This window comes from Molothrus aeneus, chromosome 13 (assembly GCF_037042795.1).
Source record: "Molothrus aeneus isolate 106 chromosome 13, BPBGC_Maene_1.0, whole genome shotgun sequence".
Lineage (NCBI taxonomy): Eukaryota > Metazoa > Chordata > Aves > Passeriformes > Icteridae > Molothrus > Molothrus aeneus.
The window spans coordinates 17,512,792-17,526,869 of NC_089658.1; the positions used below are offsets into that span (position 1 = coordinate 17,512,792).

A 14,078-nucleotide genomic window follows, 5' to 3' on the forward strand; every position below is an offset into this window, starting at 1 on the left:
AGGTGAGAAATCCCAGAGCTCAAGTGAGGTGAGCTGTGGGAGCACATATCCAGGACAGGGAGCAAGGGAAAGGGGGAAGACTCCTCCATGTGGCAGCAAACTATTAGATCAGATGAAACTGTCACATGTCACTTCACCTTGTGTTTCCTGTGGCTCAGAGCTATGCCCATGTCCAGTCTTTCTCCCTGCTCACTCCCTGACTGCCACATCCTAAACTGAGCTATAAACTGGCCCAGTTTGACAGTGCCCTGCAAATGTGCCCCTGGGCCACATTCCATGACTTCTCTCTGGAACCATGATAATAAAGGTGCTGCTGTTTGTTTCTTTCCTTTTGTGTCTGACAGATTGACCAAAAACAGTTTGATAAAATCCTGGAGCTGATAGAAAGTGGGAAGAAAGAAGGGGCTAAGCTGGAGTGTGGAGGTCTTGCCATTGAAGACAGAGGCCTGTTTATAAAACCTACAGTGTTTTCAGAGGTCACTGACAACATGAGAATTGCCAAAGAGGAGGTACAGTACAAATCACCTAGAAAAATGCTGCTTCAGAATCAGAAATAGTGGTAATGGAGGGGGTTCTGTCTGAATCCTTAATTTTAAATATAAATAACTCAGTAAAAATAACTGGCACTGGCAGGCTGGAGCAATTATTTACCCTGTAATTGCCAGTGACTGTGGACAGTGTAATGTGTGCTCTTGCTCCCCTACTTTGTAGAGAAGGGGTTGCTTTATTGCAGAAAAGTGGGAAAAGAACTCTGGGACCTGATGCTGGTAAGGAGCAAAGGAACAGCCACTGAAGTTCTCTGAAACAGCCTTAGCATCTGAAACAATCCCAGATTCCATTCTCATGGCAAAATCTCCTGAGACTGACTATTTCTTTCCTATATGAAAACATGGTCAAAGCCAGCAAAGTGCAGATCTAATACTCTGGCTTTCATTATTCATATGTAGAAATGTTGAACAAGCTGCATGTGATTAGATGCTGTGATATTCCTTTGAAATAGAAGTTAATCTACTTTTCATCATGTTCCCTAATGGAAAATAAGTAGTTGCCAAAGTCTAACTGGCATTTGTAGTTTAAAGTTTAGCCTAGTGCTTTTTATGGGGCTGCTTGCTGTTCACTCCTGGCAAGATGTTTAAATGTCTCAGATCTGCCACAGAATCTCTAAGGAACCTGGGAAAGATATCAGTCAGTCAGGGCATGAGTTACATGCTAAAAATAGAGAGAAAAAGAGCTGAAAATCCCATGACAAACCTTTTCTTAATGAACTGACTCCAAATCCCAAGGCATGATTCACAAAGCTTATCCAGTTCCATTCATTGGCAGTTTTGTTACAAATGCATGTTCATCCTTTGCCTGGGATTAAGGCTCCACATAAGAGCCTGAATATCCCAAAACAAAGACATTTATAAACCCTTGTTTGAGCTTAAAAGTGGCCCAAATGAGTCTGTTTCTCACATTCAATGGGCTTTATTGTGCTGTGAGAGCCTGCAGACCAAGAAAGGGCTCCACCTTTGATACTGTGCCCGATGAGAGACTCCATCCCAAAATTTGGGAAGCCTTCTGTATGGCTGTTGCCTCTACTGGCAACCTGGGAAGCCAAGTTTGTGGTCAAGCACAGATGTGGTTAATGCACTGCATGCAAATAAAATGCATATAGTGACAAAATCAGGGTTAAAACCAAGGAAGAAAACTTGCAGTCCTTGAAATAAATTAATTGTTACTTGAGCACACTCAGCTTCAGAGTTCAAAAGGAGAGTTGTAAATGGAGTAAGGATGAATCATTTGTAACTTGTCCAGATCTAACTCTGCTTATTTTGATTGTTACAGATGATCCATTCCTTGTTGGATCTTAACATTTATTAACCACTACAGCACATCACAATGCTTCCTTTGAAGTTTAATTAGTAGCTTTTAGGACACTCTATCAGTGACCCCTAGAAGACTAAAATATAAGATTTTAAATATATTATCCAAACAGAGCATCTGATTCTGGTTACTTCAAAACTACCATAATTAGCAGATGCTTTCCTGTACTGAAGTTTAATTGATATCTGCAGATTTTTGGGCCAGTTCAGCCAATTATGAAGTTCAAGAGTATAGAAGAGGTGATAAGAAGAGCCAACAGCACCGAGTACGGACTCACGGCCGCGGTGTTCACCAAGAACCTGGACAGAGCTTTAACCCTGGCTTCAGCCCTGCAGTCAGGAACAGTCTGGTGAGCAGCCTGGGAACAGAGGGTGGGCTGGGGCTTTGTTTCCTGGGAGGGGAGAGGGATTTAGGACTTGCAATCATGTTAGTAAGATAATAAGGTGGCTGATAAGGTTGTGAGCTCCATCCCTGTACGTGCTGTTCATTTAAGAGTTGAACTTTGTGATCCTTGTGGGTCCCTCCCAACTCAGAATATCTGTGATTCTCTAAATGCTGCAGCTAGGGTGGATTAGTAGCCTGCCTAATTCTTGATGTTCTGCTCAGAAGCAACATCCATTCCTCAAAATGAGGTGGTGAGGCCCTGACAGCATGTTGAGAAATGGACTGGTTTTTTCTTCAGTTGAGGTATTTCTTTGTCAGGGTTGTAGTAAGCTCCACCAGACCTTGTGCCTTCAAAACCCCTCTATGTAGCAAAAAGCAATTTTCATGATCTTTTGCCAGCACCAGATGGGATTTTGCTGCACAAACCTGTATGGACAGTAGGTGGCAACACACCACTGTCACAAAGAAAAGCAGCTATTTTTTTTTTTTTTTTAGGAAGCTGATCTGGTATCTGATTCTGATGCAGAGGATTAATATTAAGAGTTGGCACCAGAAGAATCAGCCTCAAATATTTACATAAAAATGGGATGTTGGGCTTTGAAGGATACATGTGCTGAACACACATGGAGGTGCACACTTCCAGCTCAAGCTATACCTGTGCTGTATGACCTTCAGTCATTTGATCATACTGAGATGCTGGGGAAGTGTCTGCACCAGCTTTTTCTACCAAGGATCCATAGAAATTTATTTTATTTTACTGTGACACAATTGTCTGACACAGTCCAAATGTTTTCTGTACCTGGAAGGGGATGCTGGGGCCTCATTGTGAGTGTTTAGAGAACTTTCTGAGTAAACATGTTCATTTCAGAATGTACTTAATAAATTAGGGAATAGTCTGAACTATTTATTTTAATCATGACTCTGAACATGGCATAAATTCTAGCTCAAGCACAAATGTCTTTGCCATTAGAGGATATGAAGCAAGATGTAGGTCAGACTGAGAACTACTCAGATGTTTTCTGTTTCTGCAGCAAAAGAAGATTTTATTGCAATAATCTGATTTCTCAAGTGTATGACAGAGAAAACAGAGAGATTTCTGATTTTATTGTATTGTTGCTGTTGTCATCATCTTGCTTTTCCTTGGTATTGAATTGTCTTTTTAAAATTGATGTTTTTATTGTAGGATCAACTGTTACAATGCTCTCTATGCTCAGGCTCCTTTTGGTGGCTTTAAAATGTCAGGCAATGGCAGAGAACTGTAAGTTTTGCTCAGTATTTTGTTTCTGTGTGGGTGGTGAATGCAATAACATTTGTGACTGTGAAAACACTGTTGAATTTGCTTTTAAAGTTTAATCAGGCTTGCAGCATGCCCCACAGGGAGGTGCTAAGCCAGTAGAGCGTGGATGTAAAGCATTCCTTTAGGAGCACCTTCATCTGCTTTATGAGCTTTTAATAGCTCCAGTTCAGTCAAGTCCATTGGAAGCATTTTTCCATACTAGTTAGATTTTTAGATGAAGGAAGAAGTGTGGCACCATGGCTGGGGACACTGGTATCCACCCAAACCTGCTCCATCTTTCCAAAGTGGTGTCTGTGCCTCTCTTGGCTGCTATATCATTGCTCCTTGTTCAGGTGGGAAGGAATGATCTCCCAAATCATTTTCCATCCCACCTTCCAAGGTTGCTGCTAAATTACACAAGAACTCTCTGTCCCTATTCCCCAGCCTGGCCTGTTACAGTGGAGATACCAGACACTTCAGCTCTTAATAGTTACTAAAGTTGAAATTTTTAAACCAAAGTCACTCCATGAGTTAGACACAGAGCTGAGACATTGTCTTAAATCTTAATTTTCTTCTCATATAGGAGACAGGTTTTGTTAGACCATTCAGCAGACTCCTCAGAGGAATCTAACACACCTTTTCTTTCACAAGCCAGATTTAATCCCAGAAACCATTTCCAGTAACTGTTCTGGTACATCTGCTGCTCTGAGGCATTCAGGTGCCTCATTTGCTAAGCACAGCAAATAAATTAATCCTCAGATGGGACATAGACATATATTTAGACCTTATGGTTTGCTTTGCCTGATTGCCTGGATAATTAAAGGATGTCAGAGGTTTCCCATGGGAAGGGCATGGGAACAGAGCCAGTTATCACCAACCAAGACATAATGCAGTGGTGGGCTCTCTCATCAATATGCATTTCTGGAGCAACTGTGCCCTCCTGATGACAGGGTATCTTGTAGATAGCTTTTTTTGGATGAAAAAATAAATTTATTGCTGTCTAAGCACCAATAGCTGTGTGTATGTGGCTGTCTTGTGGATGACTTCTCACATCAGCACTCAGTTTGCACAGGCAGAGTCACAAGTGGGTTACAGTGACCAAAGCACTCTGTGTTTCTCTCACAACAGGGTGTAATTGTATGTACATGTACTTGGTGGTTATTAGAGGTGGTGGGACAAATGGATAGCTGATGTGAATTGTTCAGATCTGGTTTTAATGACCTGATGTCAGAAATGCACATGTGTACAACTCTCTTCTCTCAGGGAAATACACATTAACATTCAACAAGTGTTTGTCCTTTCCCCCCCTCTTTTCTTTTGCAGTGGGGAGTATGCTCTGGCAGAATACACCGAAGTGAAAACAGTCACCATCAAACTCTCCCAGAAGAGTCCATGAAAACAGGAGGCCTGAAATGCTGACACTCTGAATGTGACACATGGGGAACATGTTCAGAGCAAGGGGGAGGGGAGGGGTGGGAAGGAACATGGAAACACCTGTCTTTATTCCTCTGGAAACACTGAATCTGCTGGGCTCCATTTTGCCAACTGGCTCTTCAAAAACTGATTCACTGACCCTACTGGCAGTACACACTTGTACTCCACAAGTCCCTGGCTGTGCATCTTCCTGCTCCCTGTGACTCAAAACTGGTCAGTCACAGTTTTGGCAGGACATCTGCTTCCCAACTGTACCCCTGAAGGACATGGACATCACTGGCATGCTAGAGAGACTGCTGGTACCATCACAGGTACTGGCAAATACCTTCAGAGGCACTTGGGTTTCCCTTGGCAGAGATGGACTCGAGTGGTAAGGAAGGGTTAGAACAGCTTGACTGGAGCTGGTGGAGTTTGTGTGAAGATTGCAGCTGGAATTTGGAATGGGAGTGCAAGCTTTCATGGAAGGATCTGTGAGGAAATTCTCTTTGAAAGAGCTATCATGGTTTCTCTAAAGATATGGTGCATTCTCCATCCTGGTGATATTCTAGCCCTGAATGAGATTTGTGGGAGTTTCCTGGGGGACTCCTTTGGGGCCACTATGTCACCCAACAGAGCCAGACTTTCAAGTGTCCTTGGAACCTGATGTTTGGGTGTGCACACACTACACATGCTGCAAATGCAAGTTCCTGACTTGCTGACCCTTCTGGCTCCCAGTGAGTCACAGTTGTATCTCAAACCTTCACTACAGCACTTTTCTCAAGAGGATTTTGCACTGCATTTACCGTGGTGACACCGAGTTGGATGCTGAGCATGTAGCATGGTAGATACCCCACAGAAAACACCCCATACCAGTCCTGATCTGGGAGAGGGAGCAGAAGAGCTGCAGGAAACTCTCCTGCACTCTCTTTCTCTGCAACTTTCAGGCTTTTTAACATTTCTTTGTGCCTGTATGAATGTAGCTTAAAATACATTCCTGGAAGTGCAGTGTGAAAAGGCAGGTGCTCCCAAGCACAACTTGAGGGCTGAAGAGAAGGGTGTACAAGCCAGTTACCATGGAATAAGCTGTGGCTGGACTTCAGCCTGTCAGCAGCTTTGCAGCCATTGTCCCTGTGAGTGCTGTCATCCCATGGCCAGCACAGAGTAGCTGATCCTTCACTGAGAAAACTGCCTTGGATTGTCCCTTGCTCACAGCTGTCCATGGAGTGGCTGTCACACCCAGTTCATGCCTTAGCACCTCCTGCAGTAACTTCTTTTTATGCCCAGACATTATTATGAGATTAATTATCATGAGATGAATGCAAACCACAGGCTATCTTCAGTTCCTGGGCTCACTGCTTTCCCTCCTCCTGACTCTGCTGGAGAACCCTGGCAAAGGCACAGCCAGTCCCATGTCTGCAGGAGTTAATGGTGACAGCTTGTTAGGAAGTTCAGCTGATCCCTCTGGGATTGTCCTCTGAGAACAAACCCAGCGAGGTTCCTTATGGCTTATCAGCAGGTCCCCAGGGAGCACTGATAAGGATTGCTGCTCCAGATGTCAGAGCTTGAAGCAGAAATGCAGGTCTGACCTCTCTTCTCTGCTGCAAGCCAGGATTTACCCAGTACCTTCCTTTGCTCACAGATAGGCTCAGACAGCAGCAAATTCTGTTGCATGAGTGGAGCTTTTTTTGGAGGAGGAAGGAAGGTGGGTGGTGATAAGTAAGGAAAAAAGTTTGCATGAGCCTAAACTTCCTTATTAGTTGGTGAATGTTGAAATTGCACTTCAACATCCCTTCACTTCTGGTGTGACATACCTCCCACAGTGTAACCAGGAGCCTGTGCTCCCACGGGGTGTGAGGCAGGTAAATCTCCCCATCCAGTGATGAAAATGTCCTCCCTTCCCCATGAAAGGCCAAATGGGAGCATTGTAAATAAGTTTTTATTTTTGTAAGACACTTAAGAGTGCAAACCTCTTCTCAGACAAACGTTTTACTCTTGCCCACCTGAGGGTTTCCTTGGGCTGCAGAGAGGTGAGGCAAACAGTAAAAGGCTGTTTATCTTGATGTATCTCTGTATTTTTGATAAACAGTGGTGGAAACTGAAATAACCTGAAATTCTTAAAATCCTACTCTTCTGGCTTTATATGTATGATATATATTTCACTTTTTTTCCCCTTATCAAGTTTTTCAAAAGTCATTGTATCTCTTATTGTATAAATCAGGGTTTGACTCTACACACTGAATTTTGTAAGTTATATAACACTAGACACTAACTTTAAAATAACCCCTTAGAGGGTATATATATTCCTCTATTGCACAGTAAGGCTTTCATATGAATACTAGTTGTTTTTTTAAAAGAAAAGAACTATATTTATAAATTAGGATACAGTTAATCTAATGTATTTTTATAGCTAAAGGTACATGAAAATGTTATGTTTAAACCTCATGTATATATTTAGACTATGGATATCTTTTTTGTAATAGTTCTTGTTCCTAATAAATGTTTAACTTTGTGAAATGGGTGTATCTGAGGGTTTAGTATCTCACTGGGAGTCTGTGAGGGAATCTGCACTTGGATTAATTTTTGCAATTTGGATTAATTCATTTTTTTTCAGCTTTTGGATTAATTTTTGCAATTTTAAGTGTTAAGTGTGGTCAGTGTTCTGCACATAAAAGCTTGAGTTGTGCCATTTACCATAAGCAGAGGGAGGAGAGCAGAGCTGCAGCTGGCAGGGGCAAGCACAAAGCTGGATGGATCCCCTTTTCCTTCTGAGGTGAGCCTAAAATAAAGTGTTTAAAGACACTGTGGCTCCTGCAGCCAGATGGGGCTTCCTGCCTTGCTCTGGCTGCTCCCTAAACCCCTTGAGACACATCCACCACCAGTGTGGCTCCGCTGAATGTGTTCCCAGCCCAGTTTTATTTCTCTCATCTGCAATGTAGATACAGAGCAAGAACATTCCATTGTCTTTTAACTCTCTTCCCATCTGATGTGTGAGAAATTCCTTTGGGCTCCCTACAGAGGCCAAGCCAAACTCCTTCAATTTTCCACTCACTGACAGCATCACTCAGAAGCTTTCAGACTCCAGAAAAGGGAAGGCTGGAGATACAAAGGCATTACTGTGAGTGACATAATCAATGGACACCTAAGGAAGAGTGGGATGAGATTTGGAGAGGGGAAAAAGGGAAAAATTAGCTTGAATATGTGGGTAAATTATTGCCAGAGGAAATTAGAGGCTCTATCATAATAAAGGAAAAAGAGTTATTTTAGGGTGGTTTCAAACATTGTGCTAAAAATGGTGTAAGAAAGGTCTGGGTAAGAGCTGGGCTGTGAGGCATAAAATGGAGCAGGCTGGGTAAGAGTTGGAAAGATGCTGAAAACAGGTAACACTGGTTTTTAGCTGTGTTAAAAGTCAGAAAACAATAGTATTGCTGCGTTCTTGCTCTCTACCTATGGCTGCAACTGGACGCAGATTGATGGGAACCTAAACACAGGGAAGAGCAGCGGTGAGCACCCATCTATGTGTCCACAATCACCCCAGGCAAATCGGAGGCTGCCGCAGCCGTTCTGTGAATGCACATCCACCCCAAGTGACCCTCAGTGGCCCATTGCTAGGTACCGACCAGGGTAAAAACATCCTCTGTGTGTAATTAAGTTACAGAATGGCTACGAACAGCAAAGCAAAAGGCACGCAGAAATGTTTGGTTTTTTTCTTAGTTGGTCCGACGAGTGGAGGAAATGGAGCAATCCCTGGCTCGTCAGAGGCTCCTGGAGAGGAATGGGTCAGTCTGGGAAAGGGCTGCGCACATCAACATCCGACTCCTTCCGAAGAGAGGGGGCAACCTCGCTCCGTTCTTCCAGCGAGGACCGAACTCGCCGCGATCCGGGGAAGGAGCAACTTTCCAAGTGCAGCTGTGCCCGGAGCTGTGCCCCGGTAAGGTCGGGCCCTGCCGGGACCACGGGCAGCGCTGCGGGAGCGCTCCTGCTCCAGCCACCGCCACTCCCACGCTGGCTTTTCCTAAAAAACTCAAACCCTCGGAGCCTTAGGGCTGCCCGGGGGCGGTGTGGGTCGGGTCTGGGCAAGGAGCTCCATCCTCCTCCTCCTGCGGGCCAGCCCTGCCCCCGGGGCAGGCCGGGGGCCGCGCCGGGGGACTCGCCCTTGGCCGGCGGGCCCGGGGCCGGAGGAGGAGCTGCCGTCCCGCTGCCTTTGCTGCCGGGCTCCCTCCGCCTCCCGGGCCGCGGAGCGAGGCGTGCGGGCGGCGCCGGACGAGGAGGAGGAGGCGGCGGCGGCGGCGGCAGCAGCGCCGGTAGCGCCGGCCCGGGACGCAGAGGTACCGTGGCTTTGCTGCCGCTTCTCGGGCACCTGCCCCGCCGCCAGGGCAGTCGGTGTGGGGGGCTGCCGGGGCGTTTCAGGTTGAAACGAGGGGGGAAAGGAGTTTGTTTTTAAAGAAAATGAAAGTTCGGAGGAAACTTTGCGGACGGGAGCGCGGCCGCCCCGCCCGGCGGGGCCGGAGAGCGGCGGGAATCGCTGTGAGGGGACGCCTCAGCCCGGGGGGTGGAAAGCGGCTGGCAAGGCTTTAGAGACCCCCTCAAAACGGGGTGTAGCGCCTGGCGTACCCCCGGCCGGCCGGGATGTGGAGAAGGGATGGCTTGGTGCTCGCTGGTCGCCCGGGAGGAAGGATGCGGGTCCCTGGGCTGGCCGGGTCCCTGGGCCGGCACCTCGGCCCCAGGTTCGCTATCGGCACCGCACAGAGCCCCAGAGCCTTCCCTCCTGTCCCAGACCCGTGGTAATCTCCAGGCGGGGTTGTCAGAATCAACAGGTGGTTTGGGTAAAGCACTGAAGTTTTAGCAGGGCTTTCTTATGAATTAGGAAGCGATTTTGGGCAAGCCGTGATGTTTCTGTGGGCCCGGCTGTTTTCAGGCACAATGCACAGGGTCAGACTGGGCGGGATGGTGAAGTGGAGAGGAGGGGGTGGTTCAGGTGGTTCAGGTATGGGCAGTAGCAGGTGTCAGGACTGGGAATGTGCGAAATGGGATATAAATCCCATTTACACCTGTTCAGGTGTGCTCTGCATGGTCCCTCTCCTTCTGAACGAGATTCTGCAGAGCACATTGACTCCCTAAATCAGATCCCTAATCAAATACAATCATGGTGTTTGCACGTGTTACAGTTGTGTGCACCTTCCTGAAGGTAAAGCTCTGTGGGTTTTTGGTTTTTTTTAATTATATTCAAAAAGGTCCTGAAATACAGGAATCCTGCTTACCTGGACACTGTATGGCACTAATACACATGGCTACAGCATTCAGTTACTTGCAGTTAAAGGAACTGATTACCAGAACCACACTGCTATTTTTCCTAAAAGTTATTTTTAATTTCACTTTATACAAGGAAAGTTTCTGCCTGGGGAATAGGCTGAGTAGAGAGCTAAAAATCAGGAGTGGAGTGGTTTTCAAGCCTCAGGGGTCCACGCTGACCCCCATTGAGTGTTTCTTGTACAGTTGCTGTGGGTGCACATGGTTTGTCCCCATGTCAGGGCAAGGAAGTGCCTCAGAAACCATCATCTGCTGCAGAGCTGGTGGGCCAGAGTGTGCAAGGGGAAGTGTTTACTCTCCCTGGAGCTGCTCAGTGCATCGAGGGCAGCTGCTGGAAGCATCACATCCCCTCCACTGCCAGAGCCAACAGCCTGGGCAGCTCTGGGCAGGTGTGAGAGCCTCCCTGACCCTCTGCCTGGCGTGTCCCACCCGTGGCATGGGGGCACGTGTGGTCCCAGCTCCTCCTGCCAGTGTGGGCAAGGGAAGCTGAGGTCAGGAGAGAAGCTGAGTCTGGTGGGCCAGGGCACAATTCAGTCCTCCAGCAGCACAGTGCAATTCACCAGTTTGTGGGCTTGGATCTGGGATTAGGGGTCACCTCCATCTCGGCCTCCTGCAGCACCCAGGGCCGAGACTGGGGCACAGGGGTGCCAGTCTTTGTTGCTGCTGCCAGGCACTGCAAAATCAGGGTCAGCAGAAGCTGAGTGCTCCTAAAATCCAAATATTTGCCTAGAAACAACTGAAATAGGATGCAGTGATTTTTAGTGTTATTGGCTGGTGGTTGAAATCCAGTGTAAGGAGGGAGGAGCAGAAAGCTTCCTGGAGAGGGCTGATGGATCAGCATATTTTTATATTCCCCTTGGCTTTTGATCCCAGTTCAGGAAGCCAGCTCTGCTCAGGGAGAGTCAGGGAAGGTCTCAGACCTTGCTGGCTGCAGTGGGAGGTGGGTGATGAGCTACAGCCTCAAATCAGAACTTCATCATCACACACCAGACATGAGCAGAACCAGTAAGAGTCAGTTGAGGTGCATCATGTCGCATCTGAGAGGCGTTTACTGACTGAAACTGAAAGCAGAAAATGAAGGAGCTCTGATGCTGGTTGGACAAACACTACAAATCCTCCAGGAGTTTGAGCCTCTCTGTGGAGAGGTTAAGGGGTGGCTGTGCAGCTGTGAAAAGGGAAGGAGCTGGAAGTGCCTCAGGAGACTGAGCTGTGCAATTTTCTGCTGCCTGTTATACCAGGCAGTTCACAAGCAGCCAGCCTTTAATAGCTCCTAAGGGCCTGATTTGCCTCCCTGAGTGAAGAAGCCTGATGCATCCAGGGTGGGAGAGTTCTCAAAAAAGGGCTGGGCAGAGGGGACAGCAGCTGGTGTGTTTCTCTTTGCTCTCTTCTCTTTTCTACAGAGGATTATCTCAGTAGCCACATCAGTGTTCTTCAGTTTCTCACAGTCTTACAAGAGCTGTGGTTGTCTTTGTGGATGGGAGAGGTTTTGAGGTTGCATTTAGGATTTTTCCAGCTGCACTGCAGGGTTTCAATGGTCTGCCTTTACACCAGCTTGTGGAGAATCTGAAACTGCAGCTGTGACCCCTGCCCACCCCCTTGTCCTCTGCCCAAAGACTGAGCAGCTTTGGTGGTGAAAAATTAGGAACATTATCTTTCTGTAATGCAGAAATTAGTGGTAGCAGTCCTCTCTGTTAATTCATGTTGTGCTCTTAACGAAGCTAATATGAAAATAATTGTATTTATAGGATGATAAATGTATTTCTGCAGTGTGACATTTGGACAACTGTGCTGATAGTGGAGAGGAATTAACATGTCACCATTTCTACAGTGGAATGATTAATTTGTTTTCTTGTTTATTTTTAAACAGAATAAATGATGTTTATTCAGGATGGTGCTCACTAGCAGCCTCTGCTCCTGCATTCACGAGATGGGGATCATCCAGCCTTGACAACACTGCTCAGTCTGAAGTGCTGTGGAAAGTTTGTGTGTGGGGCCTCCACAACTGCCACCCAGAATGTACTGGTGTGTGGGAACGGAGGAATCCGCTGTTTGCAGGGAGAGCACCATGGATCCACAGAATGGTAAATAGCAGGATTTGTTTCTTTCCTCTTCACATCGGGAGCAAAAGGTTCTAAGAGAACTCAGTAGCCACCTGCCACTGGGCTTTGATGGAGTTTAAAAATGTGAAAGTTTTTTGAGCCTTGATCTTTGAAAATCTACAGTCTAGAACAAGGAATTTTACTTCCAGGGAGGGTGATGTTTAACTATGGAGGTGGTAAGAATAGCATTTCCCTGAAGAGGGATGTTCTCCAAAGGCCTGGGGAATTAGTCAATATATGTATCACGTCTCACCAGTTCCTAAATATGTTTTACAAGATCTGTGCTTTTTCAGTGTGTGAATGCAAATATGTTCCCAGTCACTGATGCAATGGGTATTCAGGATATGAAAGCTGCTAAAATCAGAGCATCTCTTCTCAGCCTGAACAGATATTAACCTGCTCCAGTTTTACCCCCCGCTCCGATTCGATGGCTTGCAGTGATTTTATGTTGGGCTAGATTAGAAGGTTTGTGTTTATGTAATAAAGTAATTCCCCTTTTAGAAGGGACATATGCTTCAGGTTGCTTCCTGTGAATTTTTTTTTTTTTTCCCCTGAGCAGGCAAATTATTTTTGGATGGCTTCTCTCACTGCAACCCTCATCTCCCAGGCACTGCTGCCTTTCTCTGAGTCAAACCCCAGTTATGTTTCTGCAGCAAGAAATAGCCTCCTGTTCTTGTGTAACGGTGTTCCCCCCTTGCAGCAAGTGCTTCATTAGGAGGCAGCATCTGCGCTCCAAGTGTGGGAAGAAGGTGTGTTTGACGCTTTGTAGTGAGTAAGCAGGCTCCAGCAGAAGCTAATGTTTTTGCAGCCTTATTTTGGATTTTATCAGCAACTATGAAGCAAAACCTGATAGTTTATTCAGAGGCCTCCTTGTCTTGTTTGAAGACGTTCCTCACCAGTGTCACAGGGAGCTCTGGGAACTCTTTCCTTTCTCCGTACGTATTCTGCCTGTTCTGTGATTTTCTTGTTTGCTTTTGGTAATTAGCATTGTACCTTTCTGTAACATTTGGTTACTGAATATCCTTAAAATTCTTAAATTCTGTCTTCTGGGTTTCTCTCTGGAAGAAATTATCTCCACTTGAATACTAAGCTATAAACCATGAGAAGAATTTTAATCTGCGCTAACGGTTCGCAACTGTTCAGAATTGCTAAATTTTTGTTCTGCAGCAGTGCTCTGACAAGTTTTGTCTCTGTTTAAAGATACAGTAAATAAATTATTGTAGGAGTGAATAATGAAGTGGAAAGTGGAATAGTTATATTTTCTACGTTTTGAGTTCAGGTTTTTTTCCTGAGAACTTTATTACACATTGCTGTTATGTAATTATATTCAGTTAAACTGGTTAGCTGGAAGCATGCAAATCTCAGTGGTAGACTATTCTATATGGATAAATCCGGGTTGTATTAAAATAGTCTACAGTGCTGGAAAACTGGGAAAGGCATCCTTGTAAAGCTTAAGATCCCTGTACAAGGCAGCAGTCTTGGTGGATTTGCTCTTTATAAGGGTATCGTACATGCTTAAACTCATTGTTTGTGTCCTGCCAAGAATGTCATTAGCTAACTGGTCCACTCCCTAAGTTACTGGTCCTTGTTCTGGCTCGGATCCCGTTACAGGGCTGAAGCAGGAGCACGGTGACTCACTCAGCCTCCACATGCCAGCCCATTGTTTATGCCCGTGAGGAACAATGTGGATGCAGCCTCCTGCTCCCATTCAGTGGGAGCTGCTGGGAAGGGGA

The 14,078-nt window shown here is 46.0% G+C and overlaps 2 protein-coding genes across 3 annotated transcripts in view; both read left to right on the forward strand.

The window, feature by feature from the left end:
- ALDH1A3 (aldehyde dehydrogenase 1 family member A3) overlaps positions 1 to 5,132 on the forward strand; it is a 30,939-nt gene extending 25,807 nt beyond the window's left edge. For both annotated transcript variants that reach the window (XM_066558736.1, XM_066558737.1), the window contains 4 exons: positions 345 to 509; positions 2,058 to 2,215; positions 3,434 to 3,508; positions 4,850 to 5,132. In XM_066558736.1, coding sequence (XP_066414833.1) covers positions 345 to 509; positions 2,058 to 2,215; positions 3,434 to 3,508; positions 4,850 to 4,922 — 471 coding nt within the window. In that variant the 3' untranslated portion in view covers positions 4,923 to 5,132. The remainder of the gene's footprint in view (positions 1 to 344; positions 510 to 2,057; positions 2,216 to 3,433; positions 3,509 to 4,849) is intronic.
- A 7,128-nt stretch (positions 5,133 to 12,260) lies between these two features.
- LRRK1 (leucine rich repeat kinase 1) overlaps positions 12,261 to 14,078 on the forward strand; it is a 70,013-nt gene continuing 68,195 nt past the window's right edge. Inside the window, exon 1 of the mRNA XM_066558664.1 lies at positions 12,261 to 12,327. Coding sequence (XP_066414761.1) covers positions 12,261 to 12,327 — 67 coding nt within the window. The remainder of the gene's footprint in view (positions 12,328 to 14,078) is intronic.